The 15605-nt window shown below is 43.0% G+C and overlaps 1 protein-coding gene and 1 long non-coding RNA gene across 2 annotated transcripts; both read left to right on the top strand.

The window, feature by feature from the left end:
- Positions 1-1910: 1910 nt before the first annotated feature.
- On the top strand, positions 1911-4082 carry LOC134034188 (mucin-5AC-like; the record flags this gene model as incomplete). The annotated part of the gene is made up of 1 exon (XM_062478579.1): positions 1911-4082. A coding segment is annotated over one exon (1740 nt), but the record flags the coding sequence as incomplete, so codon positions are not given.
- A 2379-nt stretch (positions 4083-6461) lies between these two features.
- LOC134034201 (uncharacterized) lies at positions 6462-7387 on the top strand. The gene is made up of 3 exons (XR_009932208.1): positions 6462-6557; positions 6939-7000; positions 7107-7387. It is a non-coding gene; the product is annotated as an uncharacterized LOC134034201 (long non-coding RNA).
- Positions 7388-15605: the final 8218 nt, after the last annotated feature.

Here is a 15605-nt window from a genome sequence, read left to right as displayed (position 1 = left end):
CTCCTACAACATCCACAGCTGCTCCTACAACAACCACAAATGTCCCAGCATCAACCACAACAGCACTAACATCAACAGATAGTCCTACAACACCCACAGCAGCTCCAACATCAACAGATGCACCTACAACAACCACAGCTGCTCCTACAACAACCACAGCTGGTCCTACAACAACCACAGCCAGTGCTGCAACCACAGATGTCCCATCAACAACCACGGCAGCTCCTACAACAACCACAGCTGATTCTGCAACAACCACAGCGGCTCCTACAACAACCACTGCTGCTCCTACAACAACCACAGCTAGTGCCGCAACAAACACAGCTGTTCCAGAAACAACAACAGCTGCTCCTACATCCACAGCTGCTTCTACAACAACCACAAATGGCCCAGCAACAACCACAACAGTGCCAACATCAGCAGATGTTCCTACAACAACCACTGCTGATCCTACAACAACCACAGCTGCTCCTACAACACCCACAGCTGCTTCTACAACAACCACAACAGCACCAACATCAACAGATGCTCCTACAACACCCACAGCAGCTCCAACATCAACGGATGCACCTACAACAACCACAGCTGCTCCTACAACAACCACAGCTGGTCCAACAACCACAGTTGTCCCAGCAACAACCACAACAGTGCCAACATCAACAGATGTTTCTACAACAACCACAGCAGCTCCTACAACAAGCACAGCTGCTCTGACAACAACCACATTAGCTCTAACATCAGCAGATGCACCTACAACAACCACTGCTGTTCCTACAATAACCACAGCTAGTGCCGCAACAACCACAGCTGTCCCAGAAACAACAACAGCTGCTCCTACAACATCCACAGCTGCTCCTACAACAACCACAAATGTCCCAGCATCAACCACAACAGCACTAACATCAACAGATAGTCCTACAACAACCACAGCAGCTCCAACATCAACAGATGCTCCTACAACAACCACAGCTGGTCCTACAACAACCACAGCCAGTGCCGCAACCACAGATGTCCCATCAACAACCACGGCAGCTCCTACAACAACCACAGCTGCTCTGGCAACAACCACATTAGCTCTAACATCAGCAGATGCACCTACAACAACTACTGCTTCTCCTACAACAACCACAGCTGATTCTGCAACAACCACTGCTGCTCCTACAACAACCACAGCTAGTGCCGCAACAAACACAGCTGTCCCAGAAACAACAACAGCTGCTCCTACATCCACAGCTGCTTCTACAACAACCACAAATGGCCCAGCAACAACCACAACAGTGCCAACATCAGCAGATGTTCCTACAACAACCACTGCTTATCCTACAACAACCACAGCTGCTCCTACAACAACCACAGCTGCTTCTACAACAACCACAACAGCACCAACATCAACAGATGCTCCTACAACACCCACAGCAGCTCCAACATCAACAGATGCACCTACAACAACCACAGCTGCTCCTACAACAACCACAGCTGGTCCCACAACCACAGTTGTCCCAGCAACAACCACAACAGTGCCAACATCAACAGATGTTTCTACAACAACCACAGCAGCTCCTACAACAAGCACAGCTGCTCTGACAACAACCACATTAGCTCTAACATCAGCAGATGCACCTACAACAACCACTGCTGCTCCTACAATAACCACAGCTAGTGCCGCAACAACCACAGCTGTCCCAGAAACAACAACAGCTGCTCCTACAACATCCACAGCTGCTCCTACAACAACCACAAATGTCCCAGCATCAACCACAACAGCACTAACATCAACAGATAGTCCTACAACAACCACAGCAGCTCCAACATCAACAGATGCTCCTACAACAACCACAGCTGGTCCTACAACAACCACAGCCAGTGCCGCAACCACAGATGTCCCATCAACAACCACGGCAGCTCCTACAACAACCACAGCTGCTCTGGCAACAACCACATTAGCTCTAACATCAGCAGATGCACCTACAACAACTACTGCTTCTCCTACAACAACCACAGCTGATTCTGCAACAACCACTGCTGCTCCTACAACAACCACAGCTAGTGCCGCAACAAACACAGCTGTCCCAGAAACAACAACAGCTGCTCCTACATCCACAGCTGCTTCTACAACAACCACAAATGGCCCAGCAACAACCACAACAGTGCCAACATCAGCAGATGTTCCTACAACAACCACTGCTTATCCTACAACAACCACAGCTGCTCCTACAACAACCACAGCTGCTTCTACAACAACCACAACAGCACCAACATCAACAGATGCTCCTACAACACCCACAGCAGCTCCAACATCAACAGATGCACCTACAACAACCACAGCTGCTCCTACAACAACCACAGCTGGTCCCACAACCACAGTTGTCCCAGCAACAACCACAACAGTGCCAACATCAACAGATGTTTCTACAACAACCACAGCAGCTCCTACAACAAGCACAGCTGCTCTGACAACAACCACATTAGCTCTAACATCAGCAGATGCACCTACAACAACCACTGCTGCTCCTACAATAACCACAGCTAGTGCCGCAACAACCACAGCTGTCCCAGAAACAACAACAGCTGCTCCTACAACATCCACAGCTGCTCCTACAACAACCACACATGTCCCAGCATCAACCACAACAGCACTAACATCAACAGATAGTCCTACAACACCCACAGCAGCTCCAACATCAACAGATGCACCTACAACAACCACAGCTGCTCCTACAACAACCACAGCTGGTCCTACAACAACCACAGCTGCTTCTACAACACCCACAGCAGCTCCAACATCAACAGATGCACCTACAACAACCACATCTGCTCCAACAACAACCACATCTGTCCCAGCAACAGCCCCAGCAGGTCCAACATCAACAAATGTTCTTACAACAACCACATCTGCTCCTACAACAGCCACTGCTGCTACTACAGCAACCGCATCTGCTTCTGCAACAACCACAGCTGTCCCTACAACAGCCACAGTTGGTGCCACAACACCCACAGCTGCTCCTATCACAACCACAGCTGTCCCTACAACAGCCACAGTTGGTGCTACAACACCCACAGCTGCTCCTATCACAACCACAGCTGTCCCTACAACAGCCACAGCTGGTGCCACAGCAACCACAGCGTCTATTACAACCACCACAGCTTTTCCTATCACAACCACAGCTGTCCCTACAACAGCCACAGTTGCATCTGTAACATCAACCACATCTACCACAACAGAAACAGCTGGAGGTTCCACAACAACAGCCGGTGCCACAACAAATGCTGCAGGTGCCACAACAAAAACTTCTTCTTCAACCACAGCTGGTGGCACAATAACCGCAACTTCTTCTACTGCCACTGTTACTTCCAAAACCACAGATGCTGCAACATCAACCCCAGTTGCTACTACAACTAAAGGTCTTCCTACGACAAGTACATCTCACCCTATAACAGCAACAGCTGCTTCTTCATCATCCACAGTTGTTTCCACAACAACAGGTGCCTCAAAAACAACAACCAGTACCACAAAAACAACTACTGCTGGTACCACAAAAACAACTACTGCTGTTGTCAAGACAACCACAGTTTCAGCCTCAACTGGCATCAGCTACCAGTTTAGTATTCTCACAATCTGTGTAGCTTTAATCATCCAAACACTTTTCTAGGATGAGTTTCTCCAAAAGTGGCATGTGTTTTATAATACTTGTATAGTAATTTATATCATTTATTTTGAGTAATTATTTAATGTATTTATCAATTAGAATGCTTTCAAAAAGCACAATGTTACATTTATGGTATAGCATAAACCTTGCTCAGCGCATTTAGACTGCCTTTACTGTTGATGTTTGACATGTTTCAGGTTTTTCTAGTCCCTGTGCTGTACCCTAATGCACTTTACAACTAAAATGATTAGTGTGTTTTCCAAAGAAAGTTGCGCATCTTCTTAACCAAATGAATGTGTGTGTGCTCTTGCCATCTAGTTTGATTTCACTGTGACTGTCTTCTTAACTAGGAGTATTTTGTATTCATTGGTTCTTTATTCTTATTGAATGAATGTTAATTTACAATTCACTTAATAAAATGTTACTTTGCATTTAGATGTATTTGTCCTCAATTTTCCTTTCATACTTGTGCTATGGTCAGAGCTAGTAAACCCAAGCACAAGACACAGACTCCAGACTCGTATAGATTCAATGAAGGAGTAATGGTGTTAGGATAAACAGATTGATTCAGTGCTAAAACCCAGGAGCATTGTGAGGACAGACCCACCATCAGCACCGTGGACAGCGGCCCCAGCAGGAAAAGGGACTTCTCATTGATTGGAGATTCTTCTCCTTCCCACCTTCCAGTCAGTTGTGTAGAGCTGTTGCTGCCACTCATCAGCCAATTGAGAGAGGATGAGTTCAAAGCCCAGGAGAAATCACATAAGGGAGTTTGACGTGGAGCAGAGAGCGTAAGATTGAGAGCCGGACTCCGGCAGCGTCAACCTGTTATACGCAAACCAGCGTTTACTCTGTGTTACAGTCTTAGCCCTGCGGACAGACAAGTGAAGTCCTCCCGGATGATATCCTAAAATGTTTTTGGTATTGTTTTCTTTCCTACGTTTGCTGAAAACATTATTTTACTAATAAAGATGCTTCTAAAAAGGTAAAGCTGGCCTTTGTTGTGTATGGCTCTGACCGAAAGGTTCCGTGGTTATCTCAATGGCTATTAAATTCACATTAACATCAGCTTTTGTGAGGCCTCTGAGTTGATATTTAAGTAAGGGCATCATCATCTGTTAGAAGCCTAACTCAAAAAGTCACTACATTCTCGTTTGGGCAGTTTTGTTGCGATTAAACTCTCAGTCCTGTAAGTCTTAGTAGCGGTTCAATAGCTGAATAAAGGAAGATGGCTTAATAAAGGACTTTATTACTAATGACAGATATCATTGTTTGTTTAGCTCTTGAGTAAAACAATAATGATGGTAATGATGGATGCAAAGTAATGACACATTCAAAGTTGAAGTGAATTATTATCAACAGGGTTATTCCTTGCCATCAAATTAAAACAGTTAGTGTCAGGGACAAACACACCAGCAAGTCCTCATCTTTACAGTACCTTTGCAGATGGCTTTAAAATGTACCTAAGGTTTGATTTATAGTCTGGTTTTGCAACTTTAATGTGTAAAGAAAAGCATAAAGGGAAGTACAGTTTCCATTTATGAGGCAAATAACATAATTTATGCAAACAACACATACAAAACTTTTAAATAGCTTGTAAGTCTGCACTAAATAGCATTTAAACGGTAAATGGACCTTACTTTTTTCTTTTCACTTTCATTGATCCTGACAGTTAACTCCCTTACAGAATTTTTTTTAACATGATTAGCACACAAAGACAATACGATAGCAGGAATTAAATAGTAAATGAAAAGAAGCACTGTTTCTTTGAAATGAATGTAATTGAGATCTGTCTAGTACCATAACAAAAGCTGACATTAGGCACTTTGGTGTCAGATATGATAGAGGTATTTATGATAGAGGTATTTATAAAAATATTGTCTATTGTTATAGAACATCCAGAGATTGAAATTATGTCAGAATACAAAAACTAATTAAGTTATGTGAAATGATTTTGTTGTAAACAAGTGAAGAGCGTTCCAATAGAAACAGAACCAATCCAAATGTACAATAACGAGCCCATAGGTGTATATGTGGAGAAGTATTAAAGAACCTCATGGCCCTTGGCAAAAAAAAAAAAAAATGTTTATTTGACCTAACCACTGAACATTTTTGAACAGTCTGTTGCTGAATTTGCTCCTCCTAATGTGTAGAGCCGCAAGTACAAAATTATGCAGGTTATTATTTGGGTTGACAAATCTTGAAATTATTCCACTTTGTGTTTTTGGTTCAGGGACGTGATTAGTGATGATTATTAGGTTTTGAAATTTTGTCTGATATTAATAGATGTTACATACGTAGGAAGAGTGACAAGATATGACACAGGTGCAGGTAACAAGCACTGTATTGTGCCAGAAATGGGTGTGTGATCAACAAACAAGGGTGTGTCCAATTGAATACTTTAACGTGACGTTTCTTGCTTATTGCCTCAAAGCATATTTCTGTCATGTGCATACTAAGAAATGTCCTGAACTGCGTACTTCAAATATTCATTTTGAAGTGAGCATGTTTCAAAGAATACATTATTCAGGAGGATTAACAGTAGTTGTTCAATAACATGTTGGTACAACTTGGAAACATTACCATTTTAATCTAACAGATATAGCTTTTAACAATTACTTTGGTAAATGACAACTTGCCAAAGAATTTTCTTGGTGTGTCAAGATGGACTGATGATGATAATGTGATGTCACAACACGGAAGAGGGAAAGGTATGCCGTGACAATTCCACCCTGGTTTTCCCTTACATACAAAACTCTCTTCTGATGTCATACAGGTGGATACCTCCTCAATAAAAGCTCATGCTGAAGAAAACCAAGACAGACTTGAAGAACACTGCTGGAGAGAAGAAGTTGACGAGAGAGAATCTCTGAATTTGTTGAGTGAATATTTAAACTCCTGTTAATATTGGTAAGTGTTTAAATCTTTTAAACTGAATAGTTAGAAAATATTTACAATTCTGATCATAAAGAAATTAATTCATGTTGAAAACATCTGCATTAATTATATATGAAAAGTGTATTTAGATGAATGAATACAAATTAATATTGAGCTAAAGGTTGAATAAATGATCACTATTCCATGCTATCTTAAACTGACATCTGAATGACTGCAATTTCAATGTTGTGACTGGAATACATGATGCTTGTAAAATGTTGATAATGTTTAATATTATTATGCTGAAAATACAAAGAAACACTAGACTTATGTGAATGACAATCAAATACATAACTGCAACATTTCTCTTTTATTCAATGAAGTTAAGTACACATCATTTATTTTTATTTTCAGAATCGAAGGAAACATTTGAAAAATGATTGGACATAAAATGCTTCTGCTACTTCTGATTATTAGTAAGTGATTTTTAAATGTATTCTAATAGCATTGAACTGAGGTAAATCATTTATATTTTCAACTTCAAACATTTGACAATAATCAGCATTGATCAACTTTAAATAGGTTTGGGGAGCTGTCAAAATACAACTCCTACAACAACCACAGCTAGTGCCGCAACAACCACTGCTGTCCCAGAAACAACCACAGCTGTCCCAGAAACAACCACAGCAGCTCCAACATCAACAGATGCTCCTACAACAACCACAGCAGCTCCAACATCAACAGATGCTCCTACAACAACCACAGCAGCTCCAACATCAACAGATGCTCCTACAACAACCACAGCAGCTCCAACATCAACAGATGCTCCTACAACAACCACAGCTGGTCCTACAACAACCACAGCCAGTGACACAACCACAGATGTCCCATCAACAACCACGGCAGCTCCTACAACAACCACAGCTGCTCTGGCAACAACCACATTAGCTCTAACATCAGCAGATGCACCTACAACAACTACAGCTTCTCCTACAACAACCACAGCTGATTCTGCAACAACCACAGCGGCTCCTACAACAACCACTGCTGCTCCTACAACAACCACAGCTAGTGCCGCAACAAACACAGCTGTCCCAGAAACAACAACAGCTGCTCCTACATCCACAGCTGCTTCTACAACAACCACAAATGGCCCAGCAACAACCACAACAGTGCCAACATCAGCAGATGTTCCTACAACAACCACTGCTGATCCTACAACAACCACAGCTGCTCCTACAACAACCACAGCTGCTTCTACAACAACCACAACAGCACCAACATCAACAGATGCTCCGACAACACCCACAGCAGCTCCAACATCAACAGATGCACCTACAACAACCACAGCTGCTCCTACAACAACCACAGCTGGTCCAACAACCACAGTTGTCCCAGCAATAACCACAACAGTGCCAACATCAACAGATGTTTCTACAACAACCACAGCAGCTCCTACAACAAGCACAGATGCTCTGACAACAACCACAATAGCTCTAACATCAGCAGATTCACCTACAACAACCACTGCTGCTCCTACAATAACCACAGCTAGTGCCGCAACAACCACAGCTGTCCCAGAAACAACAACAGCTGCTCCTATAACATCCACAGCTGCTCCTACAACAACCACAAATGTCCCAGCATCAACCACAACAGCACTAACATCAACAGATAGTCCTACAACACCCACAGCAGCTCCAACATCAACAGATGCACCTACAACAACCACAGCTGCTCCTACAACAACCACAGCTGGTCCTACAACAACCACAGCCAGTGCTGCAACCACAGATGTCCCATCAACAACCACAGCAGCTCCTACAACAACCACAGCTGATTCTGCAACAACCACAGCGGCTCCTACAACAACCACTGCTGCTCCTACAACAACCACAGCTAGTGCCGCAACAAACACAGCTGTTCCAGAAACAACAACAGCTGCTCCTACATCCACAGCTGCTTCTACAACAACCACAAATGGCCCAGCAACACCCACAGCAGCTCCAACATCAACAGATGCACCTACAACAACCACAGCTGCTCCTACAACAACCACAGCTGGTCCTACAACAACCACAGCTGCTTCTACAACACCCACAGCAGCTCCAACATCAACAGATGCACCTACAACAACCACATCTGCTCCAACAACAACCACATCTGTCCCAGCAACAGCCCCAGCAAGTCCAACATCAACAAATGTTCTTACAACAACCACATCTGCTCCTACAACAGCCACTGCTGCTACTACAGCAACCGCATCTGCTTCTGCAACAACCGCAGCTGTCCCTACAACAGCCACAGTTGGTGCCACAACACCCACAGCTGCTCCTATCACAACCACAGCTGTCCCTACAACAGCCACAGTTGGTGCTACAACACCCACAGCTGCTCCTATCACAACCACAGCTGTCCCTACAACAGCCACAGCTGGTGCCACAGCAACCACAGCGTCTATTACAACCACCACAGCTTTTCCTATCACAACCACAGCTGTCCCTACAACAGCCACAGTTGCATCTGTAACATCAACCGCATCTACCACAACAGAAACAGCTGGAGGTTCCACAACAACAGCCGGTGCCACAACAAATGCTGCAGGTGCCACAACAAAAACTTCTTCTTCAACCACAGCTGGTGGCACAATAACCGCAACTTCTTCTACTGCCACTGTTACTTCCAAAACCACAGATGCTGCAACATCAACCCCAGTTGCTACTACAACTAAAGGTCTTCCTACGACAAGTACATCTCACCCTATAACAGCAACAGCTGCTTCTTCATCATCCACAGTTGTTTCCACAACAACAGGTGCCTCAAAAACAACAACCAGTACCACAAAAACAACTACTGCTGGTACCACAAAAACAACTACTGCTGTTGTCAAGACAACCACAGTTTCAGCCTCAACTGGCATCAGCTACCAGTTTAGTATTCTCACAATCTGTGTAGCTTTAATCATCCAAACACTTTTCTAGGATGAGTTTCTCCAAAAGTGGCATGTGTTTTATAATACTTGTATAGTAATTTATATCATTTATTTTGAGTAATTATTTAATGTATTTATCAATTAGAATGCTTTCAAAAAGCACAATGTTACATTTATGGTATAGCATAAACCTTGCTCAGCGCATTTAGACTGCCTTTACTGTTGATGTTTGACATGTTTCAGGTTTTTCTAGTCCCTGTGCTGTAGCCTAATGCACTTTACAACTAAAATGATTAGTGTGTTTTCCAAAGAAAGTTGCGCATCTTCTTAACCAAATGAATGTGTGTGTGCTCTTGCCATCTAGTTTGATTTCACTGTGACTGTCTTCTTAACTAGGAGTATTTTGTATTCATTGGTTCTTTATTCTTATTGAATGAATGTTAATTTACAATTCACTTAATAAAATGTTACTTTGCATTTAGATGTATGTGTCCTCAATTTTCCTTTCATACTTGTGCTATGGTCAGAGCTAGTAAACCCAAGCACAAGACACAGACTCCAGACTCGTATAGATTCAATGAAGGACTAATGGTGTTAGGATAAACAGATTGATTCAGTGCTAAAACCCAGGAGCATTGTGAGGACAGACCCACCATCAGCACCGTGGACAGCGGCCCCAGCAGGAAAAGGGACTTCTCATTGATGGGAGATTCTTCTCCTTCCCACCTTCCAGTCAGTTGTGTAGAGCCGTCGCTGCCACTCATCAGCTAATTGAGAGAGGATGAGTTCAAAGCCCAGTCGAATCACAGACGGGAGTTTGACGTGGAGCAGAGAGCGTAAGATTGAGAGCCGGACTCCGGCAGCGTCAACCTGTTATACGCAAACCAGCGTTTACTCTGTGTTACAGTCTTATCCTGGTGGACAGTCCAGTGAAGTCCTCCCGGATCATATCCTCAAATGTTTTTGCTGCTGTTTTCTGTCATACGTTTGCTGAAAACATTATTTTACTAATAAAGATGCTTCTAAAAGGGTAACGCAGGCCTTTAGTGTGAGACTAAGGGTGTCCTGTGTTAGGTAGTTTTGTGTTGGGCAGTTTTGTTGCAATTAAACTCTCAGTCCTGAAGTCTCAGTAGCGGTTCAACAGCTGAATAAAGGAAGATAGCTTAATAAAGGACTTAATTACTATTGACAGATATCATTGTTTGTTTAGCTCTTGAGTAGAAAAGGAATGATGGATGCACATTCAAAGTTGAAGTGAATTATTATCACTGTTTATTCCTTGCCATCAAATTAAAACAGTTAGTGTCAGGGACTAACACACCAAGAAGTCCCCATCTTTACAGTACCTTTGCAGATGGCTTTACAATTTACCGAAGGTTTGATTTACAGTCTGGTTTTGCAACTTTAATGTGTGAAGAAAAGCATAAAGGGAAGTAGAGTTTCCATTTATGAGGCAAATAACATAATACATACAAACAACACGTACAAAACTTTTAAATAGCTTGTAAGTCTGCATTAAATAACATTTAAACAGTAAATTGACCTTACTTTTTTTATTTCACTGTCATTGATCCTGACAGTTAACTCCCTTACAGAAAAAATAGGAACATGATTAGCACACAAAGACAATACGATAGCAGGAGTTAAATAGTAAATGAAAAGAGGCACTGTTTCTTTGAAATTAATGTAATTGAGATATGTCTAGTACCATAACAAAAGCTAACATTAGGCACTTCTGTGTCAGATATATATGATAGAGGTAAAAAAAATGTGTCTATTGTTATAGAACATCCAGAGATTGAAATTATGTCAGGATACAAAAACTAATTAAGTTATGTGAAATTATTTTGTTGTAAACCAGTGAAGAGCGTTAGAAACAGAACAGATAGAAACAGAACCAATCCAAATGTACAATAACGAGCCCATAGGTGTATATGTGGAGATGTATTAAAGAACCTCATGGCCCTTGGCTAAAAAATAAATAAATGTTAATCTGAGCTGTCCCCTGCAAATTTGTGAACAGTCCGTTGTTGAACTTTCTCCTCTGGGCTTCCTAATGTGGAGGGCTGCAAGTAAAAAATTATGCAAATTATTATTTGGGTTGACAAATCTTGAAATGATTCCACTTTGTGTTTTTGGTTCAGGGAAGTGATTTGTGATAATTATAAGGTATAAAAAATGTGTTCTGATATTAATAGATGTAATGTACGTAGGAACAATATATGACACAGGTGCAGGTACCAAGCCCTGTATTGTATCAAAAATGGGGGTGTGATAAACAAACAAGGGTGTTGTCAATTGAATACTTGATGGTATGTCATGACATTTCCACCCTGTTTTTCCCTTACATACAAAACTCTCTTTTGATGTCATACAGGTGGATACCTCCTAAATAAAAGCTCATGCTGAAGTGACCAAGACAGACTTGAAGAACACTGCGGGAGACAAGAAGTTGACGAGAGAGCATCTCTGAATTTGTTGAGTTCATATATTTAAACTCCTGTTAATATTGGTAAGTGTTCAAATCTTTTAAACTGAATAGTTAGAAAATATTTACAATTCTGATCATAAAGAAATTAAATCATGTTGAAAACATCTGCATTAATTATATATGAAAAGTGTATTTAGATGAATGAATACAAATTAATATTGAGCTAAAGGTTGAATAAATGATCACTATTCCATGCTATCTTAAACTGACATCTGAATGACTGCAATTTCAATGTTGTTACTGGAATACATGATGCTTGTAAAATGTTGATAATGTTTAATATTATTATGCTGAAAATACAAAAACGTAGTCTTTGTATGTTTTAAAGACTTAAAACACTAGACTTATGTGACTGACAATCAAATACATAACCGCAACATTTCTCTTTCATTCAATGAAGTTAGGTACATATCATTTATTTTTATTTTTATTTTCAGAATCAAAGGAAACATTTGAAAAATGATTGGACATAAAGTGCTTTTGCTACTTCTGATTATTAGTAAGTGATTTTTAAGTTAATTCTTATAGCATTGAACTGAGGTAAATCGTTTATAATTTCAATTTCAAACATTTGACAATAATCAGTATTGATCAACTATAAATAGGTTTGGGGAGCTGTCAAAATACAACTCCTACAACAACCACGGCTAGTGCCGCTACAACCACAGCTGTCCCAGAAACAACCACAGCTGTCCCAGAAACAACCACAGCTGTCCCAAAAACTACCACAGCAGCTCCAACATCAACAGATGCTCCTACAACAACCACAGCAGCTCCAACATCAACAGATGCTCCTACAACAACCACAGCTGTCCCAGAAACAACAACAGCTGCTCCGACAACATCCACAGCTGCTTCTACAACAACCACAAATGGCCCAGCAACAACCACAACAGTGCCAACATCAACAGATGTTCCTACAACAACCACTGCTTATCCTACAACAACCACAGCTGCTCCTACAACAACCACAGCTGCTTCAACAACAACCACAGCAGCTCCAACATCAACAGATGCTCCTACAACAACCACAGCGGCTCCTAAAACGACCACAGTTGCTCCTACAACAACCACTGCTGCTCCGACAACAACCACAGCTAGTGCCGCTACAACCACAGCTGTCCCAGAAACAACAACAGTTGCTCCTACAACATCCACAGCTGCTCCTACAACAACAACAACAACCACAGCCAGTGTTGCAATCACAGATGTCCCATCAACAACAACAGCACCAACATCAACAGATGTTCCTACAACAACCACAGAGGCTCCTACAACAACAACAGCTGCTCTGACAACAACCACATTAGCTCTAACATCAACAGATGCACCTTTGACAACTACCACTGCTCCTACAACAACCACAGCTGCTTCTACAACAACCACAGCGGCTCCTACAACAACCACAGCTGCTCCTACAACAACGACTGCTGCTCCTACAACAACCACAGCTAGTGCCGGAACAACCACAGCTGCCCCAGAAACAACAACAGCTGCTCCTACAACATCCACAGCTGCTCCTACAACAACGACTGCTGCTCCTACAACAACCACAGCTAGTGCCGCAACCACAGCTGTCCAATCAACAACCACAACAGCAACAACATCAACAGATGTTCCTACAACAACCACAGTGGCTCCTACAACCACCACAGCAGCTCCAACATCAACAGATGTTCCTACAACAACCACTGCTGCTCCTACAAAAACCACAGCTAGTGCCGCAACAACCACAGCTGTCCCAGAAACAACAACAGCTGCTCCTACAGCTGCTTCTACAACAACCACAAATGGCCCAGCAACAACCACAACAGTGCCAACATCAGCAGATGTTCCTACAACAACTACTGCTGATCCTACAACAACCACAGCTGCTCCTACAACAACCACAGCTGCTTCTATAACAACCACAGCAGCTCCAACATCAACAGATGCTCCTACAACAACCACAGCAGCTCCAACATCAACAGATGCTCCTACAACAACCACAGCTGTCCCAGAAACAACCACAACAGTGCCAACATCAACAGATGTTTCTACAACAACCACTGCTGATCCTACAACAACCACAGCTGCTCCTACAACAACCACAGCTGCTTCAACAACAACCACAGCAGCTCCAACATCAACAGATGCTCCTACAACAACCACAGCGGCTCCTACAACAACCACAGTTGCTCCTACAACAACCACTGCTGCTCCTACAACAACCACAGCTAGTGCCGCTACAACCACAGCTGTCCCAGAAACAACAACAGTTGCTCCTACAACATCCACAGCTGCTCCTACAACAACAACAACCACAGCCAGTGTTGCAATCACAGACGTCCCATCAACAACAACAGCACCAACATCAACAGATGTTCCTACAACAACCACAGCGGCTCCTACAACAACAACAGCTGCTCTGACAACAACCACATTAGCTCTAACATCAACAGATGCACCTTCAATAACTACCACTGCTCCTACAACAACCACAGCTGCTTCTACAACAACCACAGCGGCTACTACAACAACCACAGCTGCTCCTACAACAACGACTGCTGCTCCTACAACAACCACAGCTAGTGCCGGAACAACCACAGCTGCCCCAGAAACAACAACAGCTGCTCCTACAACATCCACAGCTGCTCCTACAACAACGACTGCTGCTCCTACAACAACCACAGCTAGTGCCGCAACCACAGCTGTCCAATCAACAACCACAACAGCAACAACATCAACAGATGTTCCTACAACAACCACAGTGGCTCCTACAACCACCACAGCAGCTCCAACATCAACAGATGTTCCTACAACAACCACTGCTGCTCCTACAAAAACCACAGCTAGTGCCGCAACAACCACAGCTGTCCCAGAAACAACAACAGCTGCTCCTACAGCTGCTTCTACAACAACCACAAATGGCCCAGCAACAACCACAACAGTGCCAACATCAGCAGATGTTCCTACAACAACTACTGCTGATCCTACAACAACCACAGCTGCTCCTACAACAACCACAGCTGCTTCTATAACAACCACAGCAGCTCCAACATCAACAGATGCTCCTACAACAACCACAGCAGCTCCAACATCAACAGATGCTCCTACAACAACCACAGCTGTCCCAGAAACAACCACAACAGTGCCAACATCAACAGATGTTTCTACAACAACCACTGCTGATCCTACAACAACCACAGCTGCTCCTACAACAACCACAGCTGCTTCAACAACAACCACAGCAGCTCCAACATCAACAGATGCTCCTACAACAACCACAGCGGCTCCTACAACAACCACAGTTGCTCCTACAACAACCACTGCTGCTCCTACAACAACCACAGCTAGTGCCGCTACAACCACAGCTGTCCCAGAAACAACAACAGTTGCTCCTACAACATCCACAGCTGCTCCTACAACAACAACAACCACAGCCAGTGTTGCAATCACAGACGTCCCATCAACAACAACAGCACCAACATCAACAGATGTTCCTACAACAACCACAGCGGCTCCTACAACAACAACAGCTGCTCTGACAACAACCACATTAGCTCTAACATCAACAGATGCACCTTCAATAACTACCACTGCTCCTACAACAACCACAGCTGCTTCTACAACAACCACAGCGGCTACTACAACAACCACAGCTGCTCCTACAACAACG

The sequence above is a fragment of the Osmerus eperlanus genome, chromosome 14 (genome assembly GCF_963692335.1).
Source record: "Osmerus eperlanus chromosome 14, fOsmEpe2.1, whole genome shotgun sequence".
In the NCBI taxonomy this organism is placed as follows: Eukaryota; Metazoa; Chordata; class Actinopteri; order Osmeriformes; family Osmeridae; genus Osmerus; species Osmerus eperlanus.
The sequence above is the reverse complement of the archived record's forward strand: the minus strand, read 5'-3'. Positions and strand labels throughout refer to the sequence as shown.